Source organism: Cynocephalus volans, chromosome 2, assembly GCF_027409185.1.
Source record: "Cynocephalus volans isolate mCynVol1 chromosome 2, mCynVol1.pri, whole genome shotgun sequence".
Classification (NCBI taxonomy): domain Eukaryota; kingdom Metazoa; phylum Chordata; class Mammalia; order Dermoptera; family Cynocephalidae; genus Cynocephalus; species Cynocephalus volans.
In genome coordinates, this window is record NC_084461.1 from 56,006,271 (window position 1) to 56,020,865 (window position 14,595).

Sequence of the window (14,595 nt, forward strand, 5' to 3'; positions counted from 1 at the left end):
CTTTAAATCACAGTCATAAATTTTATATGATTGGTAGCAGTACTTCATTCTGTATAACACTTGTCTAACTTCATGAAAAATTAAGTTAGTTTAGATGGAGTATAGCAGATTTAATTTCAGAGGATGAAGATATAAGTCCTGTTCTTCTCTGACCAGAGGTCTAGGTTCATATAGGCCTTTATTTTAGTCTGAGCCCAGATGCTTAGGTATTTGCTGGTCTAATTGAGGAGAAACCTATAACCTAGTGTTGCTGTAAATTAGAATCCTTGGACCTACATCAGAACTACCTTGTATACTGCTTAAAATGGCAATTCATAGGCTTTATTATAGGACCTACTAAATCAAAATTGAAGGCATGGCCCTGAATGTGCATTTGTTTGTTTTGGGGTTTTTATGGTGGCTGGCCCTGTGCAGGGATCTGAACTCTTGACTTTGGTGTTATCAGGACCACACTTTCCCAAGTGAGCTAACTGGCCATCCCGAATCTGCACTTTTAATGAATTCCCCAGGTGATTCTTACAGTGAAATTATAGAACCCTTGTCCTAATGTCACAAAGAGAAAGAAAGAAAAAGTTAGTTTTTAAACTTCATGATACCAAATAGTCTTGAGAATAGTTATAGTACATCCCTCATCATCACCATTATTACTGATTTAACTTTATATTACTTTCTTTTTCAGTTTTCCCTCACATCACTTGTGAAAACATTACATGTCAGCCCCACTTCACCATTTTCATGATTAATAAACAAAAAAGAAATTACACTTGGAATTAGAACTGTCTCATCCATTACTGTAGTTAGAGCCATGCCATTAATAGCTAATGCCACTTCTCTCCACTAACTAATATGGCATTTATTTCATAATAAAATATTTTGCTTCCTGCTATATTTAAATTGCATCAAATTAAAGTTAAGCATAAGATTGGCATGGCAAGCCAAATTATAGCAGAGCATTACATAAACAAGCAATGTTGGTGATAGATGCTTTTTGTTATCCATCAAATAATTACTGAATTTTTTTTTTTAAATCAATGTTTATGGGTACATAACTAAACGCCACTTAGAAAATCCTTAACTTAGGGCCAAGCCATTGGCTTACTTAAATATAGATATATGTTATAGTTTCCAAGGTAAGATTACCAACAGGGAAATTGTGATAATTAAGTCAAACAGTTATATCACTGACCTAACCAGTGCCATTAAGGATTTTTTTAAGTATTTTATTATGTACTTAGCATAATTGGCCATGCTAATGTTATCAATACCAAACCACAGACAAGATTAGTTAAGAACTATGCAGAAAACCTGAGCATCCTACCTTCGCTTTCTATACATTCACACATTATCCATTTTTTTCTTTTCAAAACATCCCTTGCTCCAAATGCTGCTTTCCACCAGCTCTTCAGAATCCCTGTCACTCATCAGACAAGCAGCATTAAAGACAGTATTGGTACTATGTTATAATATTCATTACTGATAGCAATTTTCAAAGCTAAACCTAGATAACAAATTTCCTCTCTCATGACATGCTGCTCAGTGGCAAGTATATTTCTTCTAAACCAGCATGGGAAACCTTTCTTGTTGGTTATCTCTCCTCTCAAAAAAATTTGCTTAAGGGAATTTGGAGCTAAAGAACTCACCAATAAACAGCTCCACTGTTCAATAAATATACTCTGCTATTAAGTCTAATATACAGTTATGACGATAAAACTTTGGAAATGGCACCTTGTCCAAGTACTGTATTGGCACTTAACAAGGCTACTGATTATTCATTTCCAAAGGAGTCATGTTATGTTCAAGTCTGTTTGTGATAAACCTATTATCTAAACAGATTTATTCTTTAAGAATATACACAAGAGGCTTTTCTCCATTATTTTCAAACATCAGGTGTGGTGTTTTGTTTTGTTTTGTTTGGCCACTATCTACAGTGAATACTTCAGAGCCATAAACCATTTGCAAATCAGGAATGTTCTTCAGTGCTGCTGCTGAAAGATCTGCTCCGGATGTGATTTCGTAGTTGCTCTATAAGTTCAGGATTTTGTTGTTGTATCTGCTGAGCAAACTGCTGTCCCCTGTAGTAAAGAGTGAAAGAAATGTGAATTAGGGAATTGCCAGTCACACAATATCCATGCAGAAAGAACTTCAGAAGATGTGGGGACTACCCACAGGGAACTTTTTCTATAAAAACAGGTTTTGGAACCATGGCTATAGTATGTTCAAGTTTACCAATGCCTCCGTATACCATTATTATAGTGCAGTATTCTTTATATGAAACAAAACACCCAAGCTAAAAGATCTGTGCCTGAGTTGGGTGAAATCTACCCCTCTGGTACTTAATCACAAATAAGCAAAGGGCTAAGAAGTAAATGCTTATATGTGCTCAAATATGATGCTTGTATATCGTCTTAATCTTTCATGTGATAGGGTGTAACACCCAGTTCGGGATGATTATATAGGTCACTTAACAACTGATTTTCAAAAGTACAAAAAAGTTTAACACAAATTCCTGAATGTATGACCCTCAAGTGCAAGTGTTAGACATCACTATAATCGTGCCACTTAACTATCAGTCTAAAAATATTCTAAGAGGTTACATGGTGATCACAAACAGCAAATGGTACAAACAGCAAATTTCCAGTGACAGCATCAGACCTAGATTCAAAAAGCAAAGTATCTTAAGCAATTTGGATGGAAGTGAAGGTAATATGCTCAAGTAATGAGAAGATGCAATTGAGTTCTTCTAAGTGATGGCACTGAAGAAGTTTTTTTAAAAGTTTCCTAAATTGTCTGAACATAAATATATGTAACATGTGATTTTAAAATATATATTTGTACCTAAATAAATACCTATTTTAAGAAGATATTTTATTTACTTCTACATCCCTGAGTCTGCCAAAAAACTTTTTCTTAGATCTTAAATGGGAAGGAAAATAGAGAGTTAATTGCTTTATATATGAGATCGTAATATATTTGAACATAAGATGTTTACTGTTTCTGTGACCTCAAAAATACCAGGTTACCAATCTTTAGGGCCCTCTGTAAATAAAGATGAGAGTATTGATATCCCCACTTAAGAAACTGAGGACCCTAATTTCATACTGACAAACAATAAAGTAATGAAGAATTAGGCTGCAGAGCAAAAGAGTAATGTGGACCTAGCTCTGCCATGGATGCTTTGACACCCTTAAAAAGTCACATCGCTTTCTCTAGCTATTGAATAGGGATGTAAGTTACCTACTCTTTTTCCACTAATATCTGTCAATCACCTGCCTTATTAAGGTGGTACCAAAAAAAAAAGAAAGAAAGAAAACCAAAACTCTGCTGTTACTTGAAGATTCCTTTAAAAAAAAGCATATTGAATACACATGATTGGTTTTCTCAAGCTACAGAGCTAGAGAGATGACCCAGGTCTACTCCAGGACCCTACTGGGTTCCTGCCCTTCAGTCTGAAAGGTGATTCTAATTTATAAACTTCTTTCAGATTTAATAACTTTAAGGAGGCCAACGATACTAACAGTAAAAGATAAAAATTGAAAAACAAAGCCCAGGTTCCCTATCTCAGGGACAAACTGTAAAACATAAAATACATTTTTACTATTTCTGTTTCAAATAACACTTACGCTTGGATGAGGCTGGACAGGTCAGTTAGGCCCCCAACTCCAGCAGCAGGTCCCCCAATGGCATTGGTCATCATTCCTGACATTCTAGATTATGCAAGAGATTTATCACTGGGATTGGCATATATTCCTAACAAGGATAACTGGCCAAGGAAAAGTCAGTTAAATATACCCGTGTTATGTAAAAGGTTAGGCCAAATATGCATGGCTTTAAGTTCCAACTGACTGGCATTCAGGGCAGTTTTATCATTTTTGAGATGATGTGCTCAAATTAGGAGCCCAGCAAGTAGAAGGGAAAAAATGTAATAAGCTCTTTCTGTATACTTACAACTGTTGAACTTGAGGGTTCTGCATTAAACTTGCTGCCTGGAATTGAAAAATAGCATCTCTCATTAATGGCAGTTAATATTTAGGGTCTTTAACAAAGATTTTTTTTAATGAAAGCTAAACCATGTCTGTAATAACATTTGCTAAAATTTTAGTATGCTGTACAAAATAAATGGGAATGTGAAAAAGAGGTACTGGAAAAAACAGCATTAAAGACATAGCAAGGATAAAGTGATTACAAACAACACTATAAACGAAGGATATTGACAGCAGTTTACTTACTACTACTGATCAGATCAATTAAACCAAAAGGAAAAATAGAAACTACACTTGAGAGGGACCACTTCAAAAGAGTATTCTTAAGAGATGTGACTTTGCTCCATGGGGCCTGGTAGTTTTTTGGGTTTTTGTTTGGTTGGTTGGTTTTGGTCATTAACTTTTATTTTTACTAAATAATTAGAAAATCTCATATGATGCTTCCTGAATTTTTTTTTTCATAACTGGAACGCAATTGGTCAGAAAAATTCCAAAAAGCGAAATAATTGACCCATTTCAGCATCACGTGTTATTGCCTAGATCTCAATGTTTAGACATTAACACAGTATCTACACATAGCCACATTGCTTAATACAAATTTTATAATGAATTCAAATCCAGTAGTGTTGAAATTCTTGACAGTTGAGTAGTGCACATAATAGAATTTATAAGTTATGGGTGCCTTTCTCTGAAAACTTTTGGGGGTTTCTTTGTGCATGAGCAAATATGGTAGGAATATGAGGAATAGTGTAGATCTTCCTGCACAGCACGTTTACTGTACACAATGCAGTTGTTTTTGCTGTCTTCCTTGCCAAGTCACATCCAGCAGCCACTTGGGACCAGCTAGTAAGCACCATCTGGACCTGGGCCTTTGTCTTCAAGGAATTGTTATTCAAGTCTATCTTCCCAGTGAGTAGGGGCACGGTAGTTGCAATCTTTCCCATGCCTAAAGTGCGACAGGGTATATTTATACACATACACACTTTTTAAACTTTCTATTTTGAAAACATAATAGTATATATTTTTTTTGCCTGAAATTGATACTGTCAACAATATTCATGTTAAATTTGAATTCAGCCTAAATCTGTGTAGGCAGTAGTTAATTTTTATTCATTGAACATTAAATGAGTTGTCAGGAAAAACCACCACTTGCTTTTATTATGAAAAATAACAACTGTTTGACTGGCTCACAAGTCTCAGTCAGGACTGGTGCCTCTGAGCCAACCTATGAGTACTATGGGCATTACACAGGAAAAACACGATTTATGAGCTGTAAACATAAGGCATTTGTTTCAGAATCCCTTTAAACTAGTGCTGCAAAAGTAGTTCTTCCCCTTCTGCTAGAATCTAGGACCTAGAACAAATTTAGAACAGGTTCTATGACTTTTCTTGTCACTTTTAAGAAGTCCTTCAGTTCAGTAATCAGTGTCTCAGTGTAATAACCAAATACATAAAACTTTCCCTTTCCCACCATGGACCTGCTACACATTAGCCAGTTGTAGTAAAAAAGTGGGGCATGATTGGTTGTTCTTTTTCCTATGGTGCTTCTATTCCTCTTCCTCTACCTTGATGACCAAGAGTTCTGGCCCTCCAGAGTCAGAATTACATGGAGGGAAGAGAGGTAAAGGGAGCAGGAAAGCATCTGTTTGATGACTGGTACTGTCTTACTGGTTTTGCATTGGTGCACATTGGGTTTGCAAGGTATATAAAACTTCTCTTGTTCTGTCATGGAGCACTTTCTGAGGTTGTTCAGATACTTGTCACATCTCCACACCTCTGAGGATTTCTCATCTGTTCTCTGAAAAGGGTAATTTATTCTCTGGATGGATGCTATGACTGTCCCTTTGGTCTCAGATTCTTAGGAGTCCTGCAGAGATTCTCTGTGTTGGTGTCCTGTCCAGGAAGCCCTCTTGGGCATATATAGACACACTGTCTTATAAACCTTGTCCATAGGAAATACACCTCTGCCCCACTGCTACCGTCATTTACATTAACTGCCCAAACCACATAGCTAATTCTGTCACTGGCTTCTTTAGCTGGCAAGTCAAGCACCAGTCCACTGGCTTCCCAACTGAAGGCCAGATAGAAATCTTTTTCTTTTTTTTTTTTTGGCCTCTGGCTAGTACAGGGAACCAAACCCTTGACGTTGGTGTTACAAGGCAGTGCTCAAACTAACTGAGCTAACCAGCCAGCCGAAAAGCTCTTTGAGTGGATGAGAAAAGCCTTTTCTCGGTGGGCTTGAGATGAGAGCAGGCCTCCCTACTTCCTTCACACATGGAACAGGGCTCTGGAACTGCAATAGCTCTCTCCAAAAATCCTCTTGTAATGTCTGTCAACCTGACCCTTTTTAAAGAGTCACAAAAAATGTTTTAAACCCCCCACCTTTTACAGCTCCTACCTACATGGTGGTCTCATACCTTATTTTAGTTCATAGCAGCTTAGAGTCTAAGCCAAATCTGAAACTAAAAGATTTCCATTTTCACATCCTATTACAATAGCATAACCTGAGTCCTGGAAATGGGTAACCATGTTAAAAAATGTCTCAAAACCTACAAAAAAAACCCCCACATTTGCTAGCATGGATGAGGGTACTTCAAAAAGTTCACGGAAAGATTAATATTATCTTTTAATTGTATTTTTCCATGAACTTTTTGAAGTACTCTCATAGGTAGGAAAGTCGACTTAAATTTGATGGGTGGTAGGGAGAACCCACCAATTGCTCAAGACTTCTTAACCTCATTGGTAATGTATCATCTGTGCATTTCAATTCAACTGAAGATTTAATGGATGCAAGACATTTTTTGAAGGAAACAAAGATGAATAAGAACTGATTCCTGCCTTCCAAGGGCATAGAATATGGTGAATAGTTCTCATCGAAAGTATAAAGTCACTCAAAGAGCTTATATGCCCAGATAACATCCTAGACCCCTAAAGCAAAGTTACCACATATTGAACCAGAGCATGTATGTTTTCAAAAAGATATATAAGTTATATTGTTGGTTTCAAGAATACAGTACATAAATATGAGACTTACAATTAAAAGCTGAAAGAAACTCTTTGGAAAAGAAGGCAGACAAGGCTAAGGGGCAAGCTGAGTGAACCACTATAGCCAAAATCCTGAGACCTAAGTTGTTAGGTGTCTTCCTAGGGCTACTTGCATGCAAGAGAGTGGTTTTTAACCTTTCATATATTTTCAGACCCTGGTGCCAATCTAATGAAAAATATGGTTCTTTCCCTAGAAAAACACACATATCCACATGTACACAAATTTGTATATACAATTTTGGGGAATCCATGGGCTTCCTGAAGTCCACCCATGGCTTTCCCACAAAGAGGTGCATGAACCTCGACAGGTTAAGAACCTCTGCCATAACCTTATGTCGACACTCCATACCACCACCACCATAAAAGCTCCCTTTTGTTTCTAAAAAGTTCTAGAACTATACTCATATAGCTCTGTGGAAAACAGAGCCAGTAGAGCAGAAAAGGAAATATACTCACCATACTAATGAAGGCTGGATTATTTATCAAGCTAGCCATGTCAAAGCTCAATCCAGTTCCTATCTGTAAAACAATTATATCTGAGAAACGTTCCAACAGCTACAATTTAATTACAATAAATTGTGAATGACAAAACATTTCACTCATTTGGCATTAACAACTTACAGGACTGGATACCTCTCTTAACTTCTGTTCTGCTATTTTCAGATTTGACTTATAGGAATCATTTTCAGGATCAAGATCTAGTGCCTTTTGATAACTTGTTACTGCTTCTTCAAATTTATTCATGGCAGTGAGGGCCAGCCTGAAGGGAATACGGAGTATGAGATACATGATTAAAGAACATCAGGACATCACAAACATGGTCAAATGTCTGTCTTGATGTTCAGTTATAATCCAGAGTAAACTAAATTTATTCACTGTACTAAGGTTTACACAGGAGTATCATTAATATTCCCTCTAATTCCAAGATTCTGTAAGTCTAAACTTTCTCCATTCTGCCTGCTAACAACCTTGATTGTCCTATGTGGATCATGAGTAATGCTTAGAGATGAACCTTGCCTGCCCTTCCATTTTTTAAACCTAATATGTGAACTAATTTGCTTTATAATGAATGCCGAAAGTGAGCTCCATAAAGATGGGAGACAACTAAATATCCTGTGGTCATATAAATAAATCCATGATGCTAACACCACTTGCAAGGACTCGACTATATTTGTGCTTCAGAATGTCCCACCTTCTTTCTTCTTCCTAACACAGACTTTGAGGAACAATAAATATCAATTTGCCAGTTTAAAAAAAAAAAAGCTATGGGGTATCAGATGTCTATTCCCAAATAAGATACTTTAGTTGTTAAATAGATAAAATTAGCATCCTTTACACCTCAAATAAATTATCATCCCAGGCACAAGTGAAAGAGTTAGTTATGAAATTTTAATGTTTATCTCCACCTAGTAATTTATTTATTGGAAAATTACTTCAGAACTAAACAATAATGGTATATATAGAGAAATAGTATTGGGGTTTTTTTGTTTGTTCTAGGTTTGTCTTAAATTACTCCAGTTCTTTCTGATTTACCTCACAGACTTCTGATCTGGATAAAACACAGTACCTAACTACAGAAAAATTCTCACAATCTAATTAGTTCTGCCAATCAACCATGAAAGATACATCAGCAGAGTCCCTAGTTAATCAACAGTCAGTCCATAAATATTTACTGAAACTCTACCATATATGAGACAGTATTTTAGATACTGAGGATTCCACAATCAAAAAGATAAAGTTCCTGACTTTAAGAAAATTTCATTCTACCTTGGGAAAACAGGCAACAAACATGCAAATAAAAAGGGCAATATTAAAGAGAATGAATAGGGAGCTGCTCAAAAGTGGCCACATTGAAAAGACCTGAATAATGTAAAGAAAGCAGTCATATGAAAATCAGGAGAGAAGCATTCTAAATACAAGCATCAGTAAACACAAAGGCCCTGAGAAAAATGCAAGCTTGGTATGCTTAAGGTACAGGACAAAGGCTGATGAGAAGGGAGCACAGAAAACAAAGTGTGAAGAGATGATGTCAGAGAGCAGTCAGATGCCAGATCATATAGCACCACTGTTTGGAGTTTGGATTTTATTTTGTTTGCAGTGGAGTGACATGAGAGGATTGACATGGGCAGGGAGTGGAATGGAGGCAGAGAGACTAGTTAGGAAGTTATTGTAGTAGCCTAGGTAAGAGATGGTAGTTTGGACTAGGGCTATAAGCAAGATAGCAATCAACACGTGATTCAAGGTATACATGAAACTAAAATTGACAGGATGTGTTGATAGGTTAGATGTGCCAGGTATAATAAGAATGAAGGTTGACTCCTAGGCTTTTGTCCTGAGGTCTGGGTAGATAAATAATGGTACAATTTACTGAGATGGGAAAGATTTATGATGCAAACAAGACTTTAGTTTGTGGGATGTTAAGTTTAAAATGCCAATTAAATATCCAAACATGGAGATGAGAAGTAGTTGAATATATGAATATAGGAGTTCAGACATACAATTTAAGAGATCCAACAACATGCACAGTTGATTCTCATTCACAGTAACTATGGTCTAGAAAGTCATCATGAACACTGAATTAGCAAATACTGAATGATTGATCTTAGGGAAAATACAGAGTTAGGTTCCTGTGAACTTCTGGTCACATTTCATCAACCAATCAATACATAAAATTGTTTTACGTGTGTTTCTGTTTAAAGAAACCTTATTGAAAATAAATTGTTGATTCATTAGCACTGAACTCATGGCCAACAGCACTAACTGATGCCTGTGTGAAGCTTATCTCACACATGTATTTTCTCCATAAAACACATCACAGCCTTCTTGTGTTTAGGAACAATAGACAACACTTCAGCCTTTACTTGGTGCCCATTATAAACAGCAAAATCACAAACAGAAGGCACAAAAATACAAAAATGTAGGACTAACCGTTTCAGCATGAGAGTTAAAAACAAGAAGGCAAAAAAAATTTTAAAAGAACAAAAAAACAAGGCAGAGCATCATATTCACCTCAGCTGAGATAATGCACATCAAGAGACTCAAAATTTTTTTCCACTTGTGCATATCCATGAATGACCACAAAAGCACCAGAAATACTGATTTGGGGATTACAAATAAATTTTAGCAAGTCAGAAATACAGAGTCACTAATAATGAGTATCAACTGCAGATGGAATTTAAAAGCACAGTGCAAGAAGAAATCAGAAGAGAGAATAGAAAAACAGCAGCAGCAGAGGATAAAGCCCAAAAGCACACCATTGTTTAGAAGTAATAGAGGAGGAAGAACCAGCAAGGGAGACTGGAAAAGAGCATCAAGTGTGGTGTCACAGAATCTTAAAAGATAAAGTATTTAGAAAATAAGTTAATTGCATCAAACTCTAAAAGACCAGGTAGGATGAGGATACAGAACTGAACACTGGCCTTGGTCAAATATGGAAAACTGGTGACCTCAAATAGAGCTATCTCAGTAGAGTATTAATCAGGGTTCTTCAGAGAAACAGAACCAACAGTGTATAGAGATATATAGAAAGAGATTATGAGGAATTAGCTCACACAATTATGGAGGCTGAGAGGTTCAACATCTGCTGTCAGCAAGGTGGAGGCACAGAAAAACTAGTGTAGTTCAAATCCAAACCAGAAGATCTGAGAACCACGGAAGCCAATGGTGTAGGTCCAGGCCCAAGTCCAAACCAGGAATGCCAAGGTCAAAGGAAATAGAAGGCAGATGCCCCAGCTTAAGAAGAGAGTGAATTCACCCTCCTTTCACCTTTTTGATCTATTTGAGCAATCAAAGGATTGGATGATGCCCACCCACATTGGTGAAGTGATCTTTATTCAGCCTACAGATTTAAATGCTAATCCCTTCCAGAGACACCTTCACAGACACACCTAGAAATAACATTTCATCAGCTATTTGGGCATCCCTTGGCCCAGTCAAATTGATAAATAAAATTAACCATCACAGTGATAGAGACAAAGGCCCTACTGGAGTAAGCAGAAGAGAGAATGAGAGATGATGAAGATGAGACAGCAAGTAGAGACGACTATCAGGGGCTTTGCAAAGAAAGATAAACTGAAATGAGATGGCAGCTGGTGGGGAACACTGGGTAAAAGGATAGTTCAGTGGATGATTTTTTATGACCTTTTCGCATGCCAACCATTGTCATCTATTAGAAATGGGAAAACTAGTGTGGTATAAAATAAAGGGGAAAATTACAAGTTTGAAGTTTTGGAGAAGATAAAAGGGATGAGATCTTAAAGCATTAGTGGAGTCAATGGTCTGATATACAAGTAAGAACCCTTCCGTTTTAACAGGAAGAAGAGCAGTCTATGTAGATGCAAATGCAGGTAGACTACTGGATTTGGAAGTAAGATGAATTGCTTTTCATCAAAATGGATCTATTTTCTCAATTATAGTGGAACACAATATCATCAGCTGAGAGTCACCATGGAGCAGGTAGTGGAAATCTCAAGGGAGAGGAAGAGGTGTGCAAGAGTCACATCAGAGAGTGGAATGGTGAATTTAAAAGGAAGTATATAGTAGGACTGTCTGCCAAGTATAGTAGGACTGAGTGCTCATCTGAGATTTCTGGTCATGGACATGAAATGAGTCTACTCAATATGGTTCTATGATTTTCTCCAATAGCCAATGTCATCAAACAGCTAATCATCTCACTTCCAAGTCACAGAAATTATATTCATTTCCTCCCTTATGTTAGTTACGTTTGTCTTCTTAGTTCACAGGGTGCAATAATATTAAGCAGGGAATTAAAAACCGAGCCATTAAGAACAGTAGATCTAATACCACTTGGTACTATTTTGAACATTCTCCCAGTACTTACCCCATTCTCCCATAGGCTTTGCTGTACTTTGAATCAATTGCTATTGCTTTTTCACAATCCTTTATTGCATCTGTGTAGTGACCTAATTTGCTTTGAGCAGCAGCCCTAAGAGAAAGAGAAGAGATTTTTATTATAAACAGTTTCTAAGGCACTAATTTAGATTTTCAGGTACTAGTGAAACTACATTTTCCTTATCAGAATTTGTAGATTACTCCCAGTAAATTTCTAAATCTAACTAAGATAATTATACAATCAAGTGACAAAAAGCTCAGAAACTGCTGCTCAGAAAAAGTACACAGGTTGCCTATCGCTGTTTGCTTTGCTGTAGAAAAGAAAAATATGCAAGTCATACAACCGATCTACCTACTTACTGCCTTCCTAATTTGCCCAAATGGAAAACTGAAAATCCTAGGACATGTGGGCTACTAGCAAGGTGCACAGTGAGTGATTGTGTGAATGGCTGCACAGAGTATTGTGCTGTTTGTTAACTGATCACTTTAATAACAGGATTAAAGTACAAATAAAAGTAACATTACAGTCCTCTGGCACTTTCTCCCATTCATCCACTTCTGAGGAAGAGTAAACTTTTATTTCTTTTGGTCTCCCAGAAGTTCTCATAATCTAGTCCCCCAGCAAAAGGTTGAAAAAGCCAACTTTGTAAAAAAAGCATTTCCCCAGACCAAAGTCCTCGTAATTATGACCTCTCTTCTGTAATGTTTCCAAGTAGGAAAAATTAACTCAGAGGAGAAACAGGAAAGGAGATTCCCAACTTGGACACAAAAAATATCACCCAAAACATAATCACAAACAGGTTGAAGTTAAACGGAGAGAAAAAGACAATCAGGCAAACAAAACCAAGCAAAGGAAAGCTGATGTAGAAACATTAATATCAGACACAGGCAAAAAACATCATGAAGGAAATTGAGATCGATTCCTGTACCAGACAGCTGCCAAAAAAAAAACAATTAAAATAGAGGATGTATAGTCGTTATTTATTGATCATCCTTTTTAATTTAATTTTATGTAAGACATTTATATGGCTCAGAAATCAAATCTATATTGTCTCTATAGCAGATGGGTGGGAATGGAGTAAATTGGACAGAAATGGGAGTAAGACTTCAAAAAGATGAAAAAGCAATTCTTCAAACAAGATAAAACAGAAACAGGTATATCAAAAAGAAAGAATTCAAGTAACTTCCGAGCACAATATTCTGAGTATATATCCTTAGTGAGATGTATTCTAAGTACAAAAAGAAAAATTGCAAAGAAATCCTGATGTTTCCTTAGTAGGCTTGTTAGTGGTGTATCCACTAACAAGTTAGTTAGTCTGATACCAACTGGGTGATATTGAGAGAGCAAATGAATATATTTACAGGTATTGTTGGAAAGTAGGGTTCTCACTGTGGGAGAAGGAACACACAAATATTAATGGGGGGAGATGAGGAGAACTCTGTGACACTGGAATGTGAATTGAAGGAATCTGTATAAAATGATGACTTTTCAAATAATATCTCCTAGCTCGGTCAACTAAAAAGACCAAGAAGCAATATCACCTTAGTAGCAATGATCAGGTCTTACAATCAGATCTTAGTTTCTTAATATTTTTCTCCACTGAAAGGAACAGAGGCTCCTTGGAGAAACAGCTCAGGCCTAAGGCAGGGAACGTATGAGGCTAATCTGGAACACCTTGTTGTCTCAGAAAGCAAGAAAGTTTTTAAAACATGAAGTTACATAAAAGTATACACAGCCAGTTTGGAGGGTTCCCACTAGCCAAATGTGGGTAATTTAAGTGCTGAAAATAACTATTATGGTAATTGATTATAATATACTGAATACTGTATTTTTTAAAAGTTCATGAGTCCAAGTGACATTGAAAAAACGGCAGGTGGAGGAAGGGGAAAGCAGCAAAGGTGGAAAAGGGAGGAAAGCTCTTCTTTACAGGAATACATGAGGAAATATATGTAGAGGGAAAGAGAATTAGAAAAATCACCATTTTGCAACCATCAAGGTATTTATGATTTGGGGAAAGATCATAATGGGAAATAAACCATTTGGTAAAAAACTGTTAGGGAACAATCTTTTATTCACATGATCTGACCCCACAGATTGCTTATTAATTACAAAGGGAATAATAGATCTGATGGTCACCACCTTAAGATATCAAACTTAAAATCTCCATCAGTGGGACAGTATGAAAATATGTGCCCAATATAATGCAATAAATGGTGCACTTAATTATTTATGTAGACTTCATACCAAAATTAAACCTAAATTTAATCATGGGGAAGCAATCACACAAATCCAGAATATGGGCTGGCCTGTCAGCTCAGTTGGTTAGAGTGCAGCCTCATAACACCAAAGTCACCAGCCAGCGACCAAAAAACAAACAGAATATGGCTCATTCTAAAAAACAGTTGGCCTTGGGCCGGCCCGTGGCTTACTCGGGAGAGTGCGGTGCTAATAACACCAAGGCCCCGGGTTCGGATCCCATATACGGATGGCTGGTTCGCTCACTGGGTGAGCGTGGTGCTGACCACACCAAGTCAAGGGTTAAGATCCCCTTACCAGTCATCTTTTTAAAAAAAATAAAAAATAAAATAATAAAATAAAATAAAAAACAGTTGGCCTGAACTCTTCAAATATGTCTGTCATGAAAGACACTAAAAAAAGACAGGGATACTTTTTAGATTAAAAGACACTAAAGTGACATAATAAAATGCAATGCATGCG

At 36.7% G+C, this 14,595-nt stretch overlaps 1 protein-coding gene across 1 annotated transcript in view; it reads right to left on the minus strand.

The window, feature by feature from the left end:
• Nucleotides 1-14,595, minus strand: part of SGTB (small glutamine rich tetratricopeptide repeat co-chaperone beta) — a 41,372-nt gene continuing 26,777 nt past the window's right edge. The window contains exons 6-11 of the mRNA XM_063086009.1: nt 11,866-11,970; nt 7,647-7,785; nt 7,482-7,544; nt 3,946-3,983; nt 3,621-3,704; nt 1-2,072 (exon numbers count right to left, since the gene is read on the minus strand). Coding sequence (XP_062942079.1) covers nt 1,961-2,072; nt 3,621-3,704; nt 3,946-3,983; nt 7,482-7,544; nt 7,647-7,785; nt 11,866-11,970 — 541 coding nt within the window. The 3' untranslated portion in view covers nt 1-1,960. The remainder of the gene's footprint in view (nt 2,073-3,620; nt 3,705-3,945; nt 3,984-7,481; nt 7,545-7,646; nt 7,786-11,865; nt 11,971-14,595) is intronic.